Raw genomic sequence first — 15,747 nt, forward strand, 5'->3', positions numbered from 1 at the left:
TTATGATTCAATATTTAATCATTTGAAAATAGCCTGGAACAACGATATGTATCGTTGATCTTATTCGGAAATGTTTCAAATCGATTATTATATAGATATAGAACTAATGTAAATCTGGATACATGGCAACATGCATACCAGTTCACAAACTGGGAGAAATGTTATAACTCCAGAGCCGCAGTACATCTATCGGCCTAACTATAGTTCGACAACGAATTTTTGGTACGCATACCCGGTATCCATACCACAAAAAGTCTGTTGACTCGTGAACCAGGAAAGTTACGCATACCCAGTATGTAAACCGGAAAAGATCATTTGGTTTCAAAACCGAAAAGGTACGCATACCCAGTATCCAAACTATAAAAGATCTGTGACTTCCTAAACCCGGTACACATAGCATGACAAAAATATTCACGAACAGGTACAATACACGTACCAGGTACACGTACTTACCCTGTCGAATATTTTCAGACACATCAAAATTATTTCTATGAGATAATCGATTTCAACAACTCTCTAAAAACATCAAGACATGGTTGATCACATGTGTGACTCGAGATTAAAGTCTTAAAATGTTATAAGAAAATGGTTAAACTTATTTTTCAATTGGCTAGTTTCGGCTAACCTTCATGAACATGTCATTGTACACGGTTCGATTATGGTCGTCCATCCTAACCAAGGGTGTATATTCTGCTATGTTAATCTCAAGTCAAGTTTTTTATCTAACAATGTTTATTGATTGCTTGATTCCAAAGCTATCTTAGCTTAAATCTAAAACAACCTTAACCTTGAAAGTCTATATAAGGAGAACCTCAAACAACTGGGATCTTTGAAACCCTGACACTATTCTTGTGTGTCCTAGTTGTAAACTAGAGTCGTCCTCTCCTCTAAACCCTTTTAGGGTTAAGCGACTAAAAAGACTTCACCTAGGGATTTGTGAAGCCAGGTCCAACTATCTTTATCTTGATAGTTCGTATATCCTGATCTTGCTTTGGTTGTCGAGCCCTGCTCCAACAAACAAGATAGATAGTAATCACAAAGTATTTTCGTCTCGGACTTTGTGATTCCACAAGTTTATACTTGTGAGGTGAATGATAATCTAGGCTGCTCTTTGAGAGTCATAAGACCGGATTTTGAGGTTTGCTAGACTTTGTCAGTTGCAATCGATTTCCTACCTCACCTTGATCTTTGATCAGAACGAAAATCACATATAGGCTTATCTGTGGGAGGCAGATAGGTTAAAAGTCTTCAATTGAGTTGAAGCAACTCTTAGGCTGTAAGGGACGTCAGTTAAGGGAATCAATTGCACGAAATCCTACTAGGATTCGAGAGACGTAAGGAGCGCGAATGTAACTGAATTGTTGTGACGAGTTAATTCGGTCTCAACTACATTCCAGTCTGAAGTTCTGATAGTAGGCTAGAGTCTGTAGAGTCTTAATACAGTTTGGTGTTCAAATCTGGACAAGGTCCCTGGGTTAATCTGCATTTGCGGTTTCCTCGTTAATAAATTATAGTAGATGTATCCATCTTTGTTTGTTTTTCCGCATTATATTGTTTATCTTTATAATTGAAATATCACCAGATGTACGTAAATCAATTATAGTAGATGTATCCATCTTTGTTTGTTGGATACGACTTGATTGATCTTGGATATTGATCTTTGGAATCGTCCAAGTACTCTCACGGAATAATCAGGTTCACAGACTTTGTCTCTGTTTACATCCCGATTGTGAGCGAAAGAGATATAATATCTTCATATAATTCCTGATTGAGATTTATTAAGTTGAACTCTCAGAATTGTGTACGAGTTTAGTCCATACAGGTTTCCCAAGAAAAAGTTGGTGGTGTATTTTGGTACCCCCACATTTTCAATATCTACCGTTCTCATCAGAGCTAAGGAAAACATCACGACTGAATGAATGGATGAGTTTGAATTAAGGGACAACATTAAATGTGTAAGATATGCATGCAGGGTTAGGTTTTTCAGAAGCAAGTGGAGAGTGGAGACAAACTGAGAAATTAGCTTTGAAAATAGCAAGCCATATTGCGCGAGCCAAACATCCGAAGCCATGGCGCATATCAGAGCAAGAGAGATAACGAGCTCGTGGAAGAATACCCGAATAGGGCACTCGCAGGAGGATATACGATTCCGATGAGATTTTCACTTAGTAGGGTGCATATTGTAGGATGTTTTAAGTAATAACAAAGTCTGATGTATAAACATTTTGTCTATAAATGCTGAGCATATCTCAGAAGAAACCAAGTAATTTTGGAAAAGAGAGTTTGGCTAGGATTTGTTGAGAGTCCCAAATATCTTTTCTTGTAATAAGCTTTACACCACTAATAAAATATTTGGATTCAAAGTGGACGTAGGTAACAATACCAAACAACGTTATCTCATGATGTTCATTTATTTACTTATGTCTTCTTAGTAGTAACTCAATACAACTTTTACATTCTGTTTTTTAAAATTTGGTCCTACGATTCAGATCTATGTTATTGTATATCCAGAAAAATGGTTACTATATTTCTCTTTATAAATTCTATTCAGCGGCTGGAACAATTTTGGTGGAGTAGAAGCGAAGAAGGGAATCGAAAGAAATTTGAAGAAAGACTGGAATTTCTAAGTTGCAAAATAAACTTATTTACCAATATACACTTTTCTGTTAAAGATATCCTGAACATGTGTTCACCATGATATAAGTAATCACAACATGTGGAGGTGATATACGGGCTCAGACAAGGCGATTGTCTCGTACATCCGAAACATCAAACCGATTTGACTCGTTATAATGAACCGAATCGCTAGAAAACGGTATACAATCCCATATTACACTGACCTCTTGTTTGTTTACTCCTGACTCATCTGAGTCGTCTGGATCTGAGTGAAATCACCTGACTTGAGTCAGATCTGACTCAACTGACTCAAAAATATGTGAGTCAGTGGTTTAGTTCCATGAGTCAGGGGTATTTTGTTACCTGACTCAAAAGGGTCCGAATTAGAGGTTAGATCTGAGTCAGAGATTGACTTAGATCTGACTGCTGAGTCGGCGCGAGTCAGGGGTTGACTCAGACCCAGACGCCGAGTCAGCTGGAAACAAACAAGGTGTGGGTCGATGTCTGATTCAATTACTAACTCACTTTTCTTCACAGTTTAAAACCCTTTTTGCACAAAAAAAAAGAGCCAGGTTTCTTCCAATAGCTCTATATGAGCTATCAGCTAACCCCGTCCCTCCTAAAGGAGAAAGTTATGCTGCAATCTATGCAACAACAACATAGCCCTAGCTGCGCTATTAGCGAAAAAGAGCCAGGTTTCTAGCTCATAACGCGGGCCTCATTTACCTAAGAAGCCACCCCTAAACCGAGAAGTGAACCTCTTCAGCTCTATCTCTTCGGTTTCCATGGAAAAATCAAAGTTGTCAAATCAGAGAAGTGAACGTCGACTCCCACCATCACCAGAGGTAGCACCTTGGCTTGTCATCCCACATGGAAACTATTGTAAGTTTCAAACTTTCTTAAATTTATTTGAAAATCCGAACAAATCTTACAAAAAATTCATACCAGAATTGAGTGAAAAAAGGTTTTGGCAAAAAAATTGTCATCAAGGATGGTTAATTATTGTTTGTGACGAGGATTATGATCCACATTTCAGTAATGGAGATTGTTTTCTATGGAATCCTAGTTCCCTAGAGATTATTATGTTACCTAATTTAAATCATTTTAATCAATTAAATGCATATTATATCAAAGATTGTCTTTTGTCTTCGCCCCCTCAGAGCAGCCATACTAGTACTGGTGGTGGGGATGGGATTGAGGGTAGTAGTAGCAGCAATTATAGCCATAGTGGTAGTATTAGTAGTACTAGTAGTAGTTGTAGTGTCAATGATGACAATTGTATACACCATAAACTGCCTTTACATGTGGAGGGTGATTAGAAGCTGATGCAAGATAGTACAATACAACAGTCACACTACACCCATTCTAAGAGTGCTTAGAAACTAAGCTAATGACACTTTAGCAATAAATAAGTATCTCTTTTTCCTATAAAGCAACGGAGAAAAGAGGGAGAGAGAAAAAACACTTTTTGATCGGCTGGGAAAGAGGGTAAGAGAAAGAAGGTTGAAGAGCCTTGGTTCTCTACCCGAAGGTTGAAGAGCCTTCGTTCCCTACTTTCACTCACTCCATACCTTTTATGGACTTCATTCTCATCAATGGAGTTCATCAATCTTGTAACACCAATGAATAATAATACTTGCCTTTACCTTTCCGTGGATGTAGGCTTAGCCGAACCACGTTAATCTCTGTGTGAATCCTTTGTTTATATGCTTATATTTTGCTTTCTATTTACTGTTTTATGGTTTGAATCAAGATCCAATGATCTTCTTTATTTGATTGTGATACTAGAAAAATGGTATTCACAATAATGTTGTTAATGATGATTCAATGTTTTATATCCTTTATGGTAGAAGTAAAAGTCCAGACATTCTAATTTATTGTCATCCTGGTGAAAAACAATGGGGAAAGCATGAGTTTGTTGATAAAATCGGAAAAATTGAATCGATGTTTTATTTTAAAGCCAAGTTATATATAATGTGTCTGTGCTTGGACCTCTTGGAGATAACAATACAACATGGTTCGATCAGTATAAATGAGTTGATTACCAAGAATGAAGATAAATTATTTAAGTCAGAAAGAGTAGGAGGATATTTTGATAATGGGGTAATTTGCGTTACCTTTCCTGACGAAGATTATAATTTGAGTTACCTCCCCTACAGAAATTAAATTAGCAAAACCTCCTTTTGTCATATTTTCCGTCAAAGGACAGTTAGTTGACTCATCAAAAATATACACGGGGCATTTATTTTATTTTATCGGTAAATTACCGAAAATGTCCCCGTCTTCTTCCGGGTATTTCTTTATCCTTCATTACGGTCAAACAAAGAAAGAGAAAGGGAAATACCAAAACCTAAATTTTCTAATATGCTGGACTAGTTTAATTTGCTTCTAATTGGTGGCTGTGTTGTTTTGTTCTTACAGTAAGCACCGATCTTTTTCGCAGTTGTGCTTTGTGTTTGTCGAATCGAGATCAATCCAAGAGGGATGTGATGCTCCTTGTCTAATCAGATAGAAACTAGGATCTGATTTTTGCTTTGTTATTGTTGTGTTTTGAGCATCCTCATGTTCAAATTTTTGTTGGTTAAATAATGTATTTTTATGCAAATCCCAATTGTCAGTTTAATGGGTTTTAAATTAAGGAATATGAGGAAAATTCTCAAAGTTTCCTCTGCAATTAGGTTACTGTGACCTTGAACTAATATAGAGAAGATATGAGATTCAAGTATTTAAAATCAAGAAAATCAAAATGAAACATGTAATTTATTTTTTTCATTACCGACCTCTGTACTCTCTAGTGACATCTTCCGACGATCTTTTCCATCTCTCTCTATACTCAGGGTAATAATACCAAAATCCTCAAGTATGCCAATACAAGTATTCTGTGTTTCCTATTAGCTTAATTTAACTTTCTTTTGGAATTTTGGAAGGTTTATTCGGAGTTAAGATTAAAATAGAATCAACTATCGTGTGGCTTTTATGAATCAATTTCCTTATAAATTTATTAAGTTTATGGAATTGTTTGGTTTTGGGGTGACCAATCTCACAGGAAGAGCATTCAGAACTACGGAATGGATATGCTTGAATTTTGTGGAGATTTCAAAACCCCTACTACACCAATTTTCAGGTGACGGTCAAATGTGGGAGTTCAAAGTTAGCCTTTGGATTTTAAGAAGGTGAAATGTTGAAGTAGTGTTAATCGTGAATTGTAAGCTTGTGTCATTTTTTAGAAAAACAAAAAAAAAAGTCAATTGCAGGTTTAATGGAAAAGAAAAACCAAAACAGACAGTGTGGAGAAGAAAGGACCGGTCCGTGATTGTAAATCTCCACCATCGGTTTTCTTTGACTTTAGATACCATCTTTAGATTAAATTAATATCGGGGGTATTTTAGGTATCAAGGTTGACACGTGTATAATTTTTCCACGCGTACAATTTTGCTGAGTCAGCTAACTGATCTTGGACGGAATATATGACGAAAAGGGGTTTTGCTAATTTAATGTCTGTAAGGGAGATAATTCAAATTATAATCTTCGTCAGGAAAGGTATTGCAAATTATCCATTGATAATTGTAGTCATCACTCATATTATACGGAGTCTTATGGTGAAGTTTTTAGAATCGACAGGTATCTCATTGAAAGAGGTTTTCTTTTTTTTTTTTTGAAGAGGTGATTATGCGCACTTTATAACCAAAATAATTGTATCAAAATTGGATTTCTCTTCATTGACTTTGGAGGAAGTGTAAATTTTGAAGGACCATGTCTTCTTCATAAGCTACTTTAGTGATACGCTACTGTCTTGCTTGGCATCAGACTTGGGTTTATCAAGAGGTTGTGTGTATTTTACACTAAAATGTGACCTGAGCTTGTACAAGTATGACCTGGAGGACGAAAGAATTTTAATTTTTTTTACCGTGTCTTGATATACCAACACCATGGATATCGCCCAGATGGATGATGAGTCCTACAACTTCGAGGTACGTAGCTTTAAAGAAGACTGCATTCTTGTTTGTTTTTTCTCTCATTAATTTCTGTGTAGCATACATCTTATTTCATTGTCACGTTTTTTAACTGAATTTTGTTGTCTTCAAACAAACACAAGCTACCCAATATGAATAACGAACAAGCACTATGGTCTGGAATGATTCTAAGGGATCCTTCAAGCAGCACTATGGTATGGAAAAATTCCATATCAAGGGGAATATCCCCGAAAAAGAACCATTAGAACACCACCGTCCTGATAATGATTGTTCACTGGGAACGGTTCCCTACTTAGTTCCCTGGATTTGTTGCCCCTGGAGGTGGAATTTACCCACACCATAGTGCTCTTCTTAAGTATCACAATCAATTGTAACTTCTTCCCCTTTTCATATTATCGGAAATTTTGATAATGTTCTCTTTCATTTTATACGTAGCGTTGATGATAGTAGAACAACAACAGACCTTATGCTAGGAGAGGATGAAGACATAGAAAAAGTTATAAAGGTAACAGAAAGCAGAACTGGTACTGTAGATAAGGATGAGGATAAAAAGGATACTGAACAAGCAAGACTATTTATCAAGCTTGATGATGATATAGTGTGGGCTATGTCAAATTTTCTTCATACACTGGATTATGTACATTTGCGTGCAGTTAGTAAAAAATATCGATCAGTAACTATGATCAATCCATTTTCAATTTCATAAACCCAATGCATAATAATGAGAACTACCTCTTGAACATCCCTGAATTGCTGAAAGGTTCTAGAATTCAGTTCTCGAAAGGTGGATGGTTGCTCATGTCGAAATGCGATACTTTGTTCTTCTACAATCCATTCACGAAATCTGCTGTCAGACTTCCGGACTTGCCAGATGTTAATGGTTATAGCTACACAGGTATTTCGTTCTCGTCCTTACCGACTGCTTCAGATTGTTTAGTATTTGCCATCGACCAAGAATTATTCAGGGATCAAGTTCGTATCTTCTTCATTAAAAGGGGAGATAGAGACTGGTCATATGACCTTTACAGTAATATTTACTTACCTGACGATAAGAAAAACCTGGATTTCAAGCTAACTCTCAACAATCCAGTATTCTACCGCGGTAGATTCTATTGCTTAGACCACAACGGAACAGTGGGAGTATGTAAATACGAACACCCAAACATTAGTTGGGAAATTTTATCCATGATAACCCCGCCTAATTGTGGATTTATCTATAATACTCCCTCCGTTACTTTTTAATAAGCCAGTTTCTTTTTTTTTTTGAGAAAATTAAGAGAACTAATTATTGAAAGTGATCCTCTAGACACTTGTCAATAAAAGAAGTGAAATGAAATGTTTTCCGTGACACTTGCCAGCCAAAAAAATATGTGAAATAGTCCACATAACACTTGTCATCAAAAGAAGTTAAAAAATAACGGAGGGAGTAGTTTTTTGGTGGAGTGTGAAGGACAACTTATTTGGGTGTTATTAGGGCGTTTAGGAAATTGGGTTCGTATTTTCAGATTGAACGATACCATAAAAAATGGTCTGGTCTGAAGTTAAACATTTGGGGCGACATATGTTGTTTCTCAGCACTACATCTTGCATCTCAGCAATTGCTCCAACAAGTCAAATGGAGAACGAAGTCTACTTTCCGAGGTTGCATAATGAAGGAATTTAATTTGTATTATTCTCTTGATACCGGTATGTATCACTCTCTTGGTAGTAGACATTCCGCTAAAGATTATCGTGGTTCGAAGGAGAAATTACACTGCAGTTGGATCGAACCTAATTGGTCAGAGATCCCAGATTACCATCCCGATTGGCTTAACATCTCAGGTACTCTTGCAGTTCGTTTCCTTTCCTGTAACAGTAGTATTTATTATTTATACGTATTATATGAACTTTTATTTTTCATTTTGTTTTGTAACAGCAGTGTTTTCTTATCTATATAAGTTGTTTCCTTGAAATTTCTTATTAGGACGGGCAGTGAGTGAATGTAACATTCGTGCTTTACACTGAATCTACATCTCAAATTTAACGTTCTCCTTGCATTTTCTTACTCCAAAACCAAAATTAAGAAAGCCAAGTTCATTCTATTTACCAGCTGGCCAGGTGAAAATGTCCCAAACGCCACACAATATTGTCCGAGTTTGATTACAGTGATGTAAAGTAACTTTCATTTTATTATTTTCGGTTTAAAGCAGATTTTACATTGCAAAGTGTAACTACAAAGTACACGGCACTTGAAATATTTTCACGTTGAAGATTTCAATTACAAAGAATTAAAGAATTTGGAAACAAAAAGAGCATACATGAACTATAACTTGGAGCACGGGTGATCTTCATTTTAGTCATTGTTTCTCATCTCTTTCTCTAGGAAAGATTGCTGGTGGCACATTCTACAGGCATGCCTTCCGGGAATCTTTTCGTGTCCTTACAGTAGTCATAGATCATATAATTCTTCTGAACCCATTTCATTTTCCCTTGGTTTGTTGAATCTAATTCCTGTGTAAGCCATGCGTTCTTGTTGGGTGAAGGACTACCACTAGTACAAGAAGAATCACCTGAAGATGGAACACATGCTTCGGCGTTGAAGTTTTGATACGAGGCGGTGAAAGGTGCATTGGTCCAGTCGGTCTTGACGAGACCACCTCTTGTAGCCCAATCGTCAGCATTCCACAGGCTAGAGTAGATTCTCATCGGTTGGTTCTTTGGGAATGGAACGCCGATGGATTCAGAGTTCTTGAATTCTCTAATTGGAGTATCATCCACTGAAAAGCTGAACAAAACAAAAAAAAATAATTAGCGAAAAATGATATTAACTGAACTAGCAATTTGCACTTGAGCAGTGCTTGTAACGGGTTTTGCACTTACACAATGCGTTGGGGATTCCAAAGGATAGAGTATTTGTGGAAATCGGCAGTTGGGTCGAACCAAAGATGAAACTGTTGCTCTTTGTTCCCTTTCCCTTGACTGAACACATTTGTATGAAGAGTGTAAGGATCTCCACTCAAGTTCCCCAAGAATTCAAAGTCGATTTCATCGTGTGTTGGCCCTTGCGACGACAACTGCATACGTGAACTTATTTGTTTAGCAAAGATCACTAACGGATATGAATATGACAATTACATTTTATCAAGCAAATGCTCAAAAAAAGATGTTTTTGCAGCGACTTACATAGTAGGCAGTGACGGTGCCAGCTGAGTTGCCAGAGACAAGCTTAAGCTGCATATCAATCTTACCAAACAGATATTCGTCTTTGGATTGGAAACCAGAACCAGAGGCTTGATCTAGAGACAGACTAAGGAGTTGTCCATTGTTGAGTATCTTACCACGACCATCACCCCAAGTGATATCAAAATCTTTGTCGAAACTACGGCCAGCAGCAGAGCTTAATGCAAAAGTGCTTGCTAATAAAGAGACCATTAGTAGTTGTACTACTACTAAACTAGAAGTAGCCATTAAATGAAGCTTAATTAAGAGATAATGAAGATTTGAGTAGTGAGAATATGAGTTGAGGCTTGCTGTTTTTGCTGTGCTTTGGTTGGTAGTAACATCCTGTATTTATAGTGGTGAATAGAATTATGTATAGGGATGCTAAAATTTTGAAGGAATAAAATCAGAAGGTTATAGGAAGGTTCATGAGGTGAAGGTGGTGGTGTAGTATTAAGTTGGACACAGTTGGCAAATCGTCGTATCTGGTTGGTAGAGAAACGCGTCCGTACGTTGAAGTTTGGGCAAAAGTTAATAGTAGCTCAAATCTTGCAGCTGCTGCTGCTTTTATGACATGTCTCTCGGCTTTACTACTCTTTGCCTACTTTGATGATGATGTACCCAAATTTCCATGGCCAGCCCATACACAACTTTGCGAGAAGGAGATGCTACGAACAATGCAAGTTCCGAGTTCCAACCACTCTTGTTTTTTATTTTCGATTTTTTTTGCATAATAAAGTGCAGCACCGCCGAAGGCCCACACGGTCACACCTGACAAATTGACAATAACATCATGGGCACTAGTGAGTGCCATATGTGATATGTACATCTTTATACAGCTCAAAAGTTGATTCTTTTGTTTATTTGTTTTTGGTTTTTACAGCGCTAGCACGTGATTACTTGAGCAATTTAAGACACTAACAGGGTGGATTTGTAGCTAAGTGCATACTTAGCCAAGAAGGTAAATTGGAGTAGTTGATCTCTTACTGGATTCACATCTCAATTAAAAATGGGGAAAATAAGTATCATTTTTAACTTTCATGTTGTTAATAATACCAAAAAAAAAAGGTTGAGTTTCAATCATGTCAGGATTTTCTTTCGCGAGTTTATTAACGGAACTTGCTACAGCCCCAACAACAGGGGATGGTCCTGATTTAGGACACTACGTGACACAATCTGAAAGGTGAAGAGGGGAATGATTCTATCATTGGGATTGATAGTGGAGTGTAGATGAAAATGATCAAAAATCTAGATTAATTGTCCCAAATTTGACCTATAGTTATCCCGGTTTTAGCATTTTCCTTTATTAACAAAACAGAAGATAAATTCAGCATGAAGTGTAGACTTCACAAACTGGGCAGGGCCAACAGTATCTCGGTAGAGTATGTAGTGATGGAATTTTACTTAGATTAATATCCAGTTTTCTACATTGTAAGCAACCTGGGGATGTAGCTCAGATGGTAGAGCGCTCGCTTAGCATGCGAGAGGTATGGGGATCGATGCCCCACTTCTCCAATTTTTTCCTTTTTTTTTGTTTTTGCACTACCTATTCAAAGCCATGTACTTGATTAATACCTAAAACATTCAGGAGATTAACTAATTAAGAGGATGGTCATGGTACACGATGTTAGTTTTAACCATCTGAAAGGGAAAATAGTGAAGCAGATTTTTCCAGATAGTTTGTCCAATTGGTTGTTTTTGGCATAAATCGCGCGTTCTTTATGGCTTGATCTTGACATTTTTATGGATAAGCATAATTTGATTAAGTTGACTAGTACCCACATTATCTCCACTTTTTAAACGAGGTTACTCCAATAAATCATTGAAGTCAAACATATGGATCATGGATGCATAGCATTGGCTTGAATTTGCAAATGATAAGATCAGCATATAAAATTCCAAACATTGTATAAAATATCGGCTTTTCATTTTCAACAGTGTACATTACAATTTCTTTTGATAGGTCATTCTACGTTACTAGTTACTACAGCCTACAGGAGTAAGAAAAGAACCATTTCTTCTCAGAAACAGAACTAATAAATGAATTAAAGAATCTCGATGATGGCGCTCCATACTGATTATAAACTCTTATGTATCGATCTAGGAGAGATTGGCAGTAGCACATTCCGGGGGCATGCCCTGTGAAAAGCGTTTTTTGTCGGTACAATAGTTGTAAATCATGTAATTCTTTTGTACCCATCTCATCCTCTTTTGGTTCGTTGAGTCCAATTCCTGTGAAAACCATGCATTATTGCCAGATGCTTTAGACTTTGCGGCACAAGAAGAGGCAGTTGACGAAGTTGCAACACATGCGTTAGCATTGAAGTTGCGGTAGGATGCGGTGAAGGGAGCATGGGACCAATCGGTTTTTACAAGACCTCCTCTGGTGGCCCAGTCATCAGCATTCCATAAACTGGAGTAAATCCTCATGGGTTGGCTCTTTGGGAAGGGAACTCCAATGGATTCCGAGTTCTTGAACTCTCTAATTGGAGTACCATCGACTGAGAAGCTGAAGAAGAAAAAAAACTTTGATCAGTCTCAAAATTACAACGCATTAGTTCAACAAAGTGAGCTCGAACAGTAATATTGGAGTTTCGACTTACATAATACGTTGGGGATTCCAAAGGATAGAGTAAGTGTGGAAGTCGGCAGTTGGGTCGAACCAGAGATGGAACTGTTGCTCTCTGTTCCCTTTTCCTTGGCTGAACACATTGGTGTGTAGAGTGTAAGGATCTCCACTTAGATTACCCAAGAACTCAAAGTCGATTTCATCGTGAGTTGGCCCTTGCGAAGACAACTGCATGACGCAAAATTCATCAAAGCAAAAAAGTTAGCAGATGGGAAATATAAATGGAATTGAACAATGGTGATATATATGAATGAAAAAACATATAGTTGTGCTGCAGAATACTTACATAGTAGGCAGTGACAGTACCAGCAGAGTTTCCGGGTACAAGCTTAATTTGCATATCAATCTTGCCAAACAGGTATTCGTTCTTGGACTGAAAACCAGAACCAGAAGGTTTGTCAAGAGAAAGAGTAAGTAGCTGTCCGTTATCGAGTATCTTTCCACGACCATCACCCCAAGTGATATCCATATCTTGGTAGAAATTACCAGCAGCAGATGCAAGTAGGACGGAACATGCCATTAGAGAAACCAACAAGTATAATTTTGAAACAGAACCCATTCTAAAGGTTTTGATACAAATGCAAATGATTTTTGCAAGAAATTTTTGTACTGCAAATGTGAATGGATGTGTTTGTTGTAAAAGAAGCAGCATTGTTCATGGTTTTATAGTAGTGGTACTGAAGGGTGTTTTCGGTGAGGAAAGTTACTAGAAAGAGCTTGAAATGAAACAAGTTATGAGTTGGACACAGTTGGGACACTTTTAGTTCGTTCCCCATACATAAATACGCGCTTTTGAAAAAGTTTGTCCTTGAGCTTGTTTTTCTTTAGCTATAACGACTGGTTGACTGTGACTAACCCATAAAATTCTTGCCACTTTTTTCTTTCAAAGAAGTTGCAACCACTTAGAAATTTTCAAAGGAAATGATTTCAAAAATGAATCAGCATCACCGCCATGGCATTACCTTTCCTACTAAACTACATCATGCCTTATTCCATTACCTGACATGTGGATTTTTACTTGTTACTGTCGTCGGTGCATAACATTGAAAAGGTAACTTTTCAGTTTACCGCCTGTGTATGTTATCTTGTTGTTACTAGGTCTGTAAATCATAAACCACCTTAGAAATGTACCGAAAGTAAAGTTCATTTTTTTCTCCTAATCTGAAACGCGTACCCCATTGATGCATTCATCGTACAAGTATACTTTAGTAATCATTTTATTTCATTCAAAAAAGGGTGCATAAAGTATAAGAAATTATGAATGCAAGGAAATTGACGGCTTCGTGCTGGCTTATTAGCAACTCAATGCTTAGCCAATTGTCTGACATTGATCGGTGTTACAAATCTTGGTGGCTCGTCATAGAGGGTTACAGCTGCCAAGTCGGAGGCTGCTTGTGTTGGGTGATACCAGTCCCAGAATAAGTACTCACTCCGATTCTGACAAACTTCTGCAGTTTCTATACATGGGCTATCTCCGTTAAATCTTCCTCCTCCGCAGCATGCCGATGTGATATTCTTGAACCCTGATGCACAGATAAGATAACCAATAAGTAGGATTGGTATCAGCAAATGAACACAGTTGGATCTGTGGCGCAATGGTAGCGCGTCTGACTCCAGATCAGAAGGTTGCGTGTTCGATTCACGTCAGGTTCACTTTTTGCTAAACAATTTTTTTTTTCTTTTGCTTCTCTTTGATCATTCCCTCATTGATGAATAAAAACTAACAGCATATTTGGGCGTACCATAAGGAATAGGGTTATCCATGATGTTGGCAACCATCTCATATGCATTGGCAAATGAGTATTTCATCTCTTTGAGTTCACAGCTTAGATCTACCAACATCTTTCCCATCATAGAATAGAACGCTAAAGAGTACTCGTTCAATATTTCAAGACATCCTCCCGTTGCATTCAAGGACCTTTGTGATGGACAACATCCTATCAGTGGTGTGCTTACTATCCCGAATTTCCTCGCTCCGAGTTTGTATAGATCCTGCATACATAAAATAATTAAGTTGTCCTCATATTTACTTAACTGTTTGTTAAGTTGTGCTCATGCATCATCAATATATTAAAGAGAGAACTTACTCTTAGTTGACTCTGGTAAGTCGATATAAGTCCAGTCAAGAACTTTTCCTTGTTAGGATTCTTATTCGAATGGATGTATTCAAAAATGTCATTGCTGCCTACACTGATGAAGAAGAGCGACTTCGAGAGATAAGTATCAGTTTTTCGTGAAGATCCTGAGTATTCTGTAAAATTTCCTCGAACTGTAGCAAACTGTATAATCTGTACATCAAAGGGCACAACCTTCCCCTGTTGACAGCAAGGACAAACAGATTATTTGTTTTTCAACACTTAAAAGTTAAAACTGCATGCTTGGCTCCAAATTTGAAAAAACATTTCTACAGATTCCATGGTTTAAAATCAGAAATCTAAAAGAGTATTGAGAGCCCTTACAAATTGGCTCCCGGTTAACGAGAGAATTCCAGACCCTCCTGAGGCGAAATTTGCACCACGAATGACATGTCTATTGAGAGACCCTTCGCTGCCCAAGAGAGCATGAAAAGGGGCCGGGCTCCTTCTAAGACCAATTAGTTTCGCTGCAAATGCACATTTCAATGAATTAAGGATAGACATTGATAATTTACACTGAAATTGTTATGGCTTGCACAATGTGAATATCTAGAGTAGTCACACAATCTTGTGCCATTGTCAGGTAACTATTAATCAAAACTTTCTCTAAGATTAGTGCGATTAGTAACAACTTATTAGTTAATGAGCTTACCTAGATAATCAGCAGTGTTACGGCCATTGCTAAACCTTCCGGTGGGTAATCCGTAGGAGGAAAAATCAATCCCATTGTGTGGGTAGTTTGCCCTGGCCACGAAAGCTACTTCCAAGTTATTGTTAGTCCCAACATCAGCTGTTGAGTCACCGAATATGAAAATGCTTGAAACGGTACTTGCTTGGGTCAGTTTCATAGTCCCCATGGAGAAAGAAAAAAGAAGTAAAAGAAGATAAGATGGAACCAACCATATGTCAACCATATTTGGAACTATGGTGTACTAACAAGTTACAGGGAAGTGATGTTTATTTTCTTTCTTTTTTTGGTCTTGAAAAAGAGAATGTATGGTACAGCTTATTAACACCACTGAGAGCTTATTTATATTGAATTACTGCAACTTGGAACAAAGTATAAAAGGTTGAAAGGGTATTATCAAACATATGCTCCTACAAATGCAAGCAAACAACAACTAGGCCGCTACTGATGGGCGGAATGTTCTATATAGCAAGAAATGCTAAAAAGCAGCAACCAACAGGAAATTGT

General features: G+C 37.4%; 3 protein-coding genes and 2 non-coding genes across 5 annotated transcripts; 2 read left to right on the top strand and 3 right to left on the bottom strand.

Annotated features, from left to right (window-relative positions):
• Positions 1-8,734: 8,734 nt before the first annotated feature.
• On the bottom strand, positions 8,735-10,125 carry LOC113291868 (probable xyloglucan endotransglucosylase/hydrolase protein 23). The gene is made up of 3 exons (XM_026541353.1): positions 9,753-10,125; positions 9,450-9,643; positions 8,735-9,354 (listed from the first exon to the last, which is right to left on the bottom strand). The coding sequence occupies exons 1-3, from the start codon at positions 10,035-10,037 to the stop codon at positions 8,949-8,951; spliced, it is 885 nt and encodes a 294-aa protein (XP_026397138.1). The 5' UTR covers positions 10,038-10,125; the 3' UTR covers positions 8,735-8,948.
• A 1,105-nt stretch (positions 10,126-11,230) lies between these two features.
• On the top strand, positions 11,231-11,303 carry TRNAA-AGC. The gene has a single exon. It is a non-coding gene; the product is annotated as a tRNA-Ala (tRNA).
• Positions 11,304-11,671: 368 nt separating this feature from the next.
• Positions 11,672-13,061, bottom strand: LOC113291882 (probable xyloglucan endotransglucosylase/hydrolase protein 23). The gene is made up of 3 exons (XM_026541368.1): positions 12,704-13,061; positions 12,392-12,585; positions 11,672-12,297 (listed from the first exon to the last, which is right to left on the bottom strand). Exons 1-3 carry the CDS (start codon positions 12,974-12,976, stop codon positions 11,889-11,891), a joined length of 876 nt encoding a protein of 291 aa, XP_026397153.1. The 5' UTR covers positions 12,977-13,061; the 3' UTR covers positions 11,672-11,888.
• Positions 13,062-13,657: 596 nt separating this feature from the next.
• LOC113291875 (GDSL esterase/lipase At5g55050-like) lies at positions 13,658-15,740 on the bottom strand. The gene is made up of 5 exons (XM_026541361.1): positions 15,205-15,740; positions 14,877-15,019; positions 14,505-14,732; positions 14,160-14,409; positions 13,658-13,940 (listed from the first exon to the last, which is right to left on the bottom strand). Exons 1-5 carry the CDS (start codon positions 15,464-15,466, stop codon positions 13,720-13,722), a joined length of 1,104 nt encoding a protein of 367 aa, XP_026397146.1. The 5' UTR covers positions 15,467-15,740; the 3' UTR covers positions 13,658-13,719.
• On the top strand, positions 13,999-14,070 carry TRNAW-CCA. The gene has a single exon. It is a non-coding gene; the product is annotated as a tRNA-Trp (tRNA).
• Positions 15,741-15,747: the final 7 nt, after the last annotated feature.

This window comes from Papaver somniferum, chromosome 1, assembly GCF_003573695.1.
Source record: "Papaver somniferum cultivar HN1 chromosome 1, ASM357369v1, whole genome shotgun sequence".
Classification (NCBI taxonomy): Eukaryota; Viridiplantae; Streptophyta; class Magnoliopsida; order Ranunculales; family Papaveraceae; genus Papaver; species Papaver somniferum.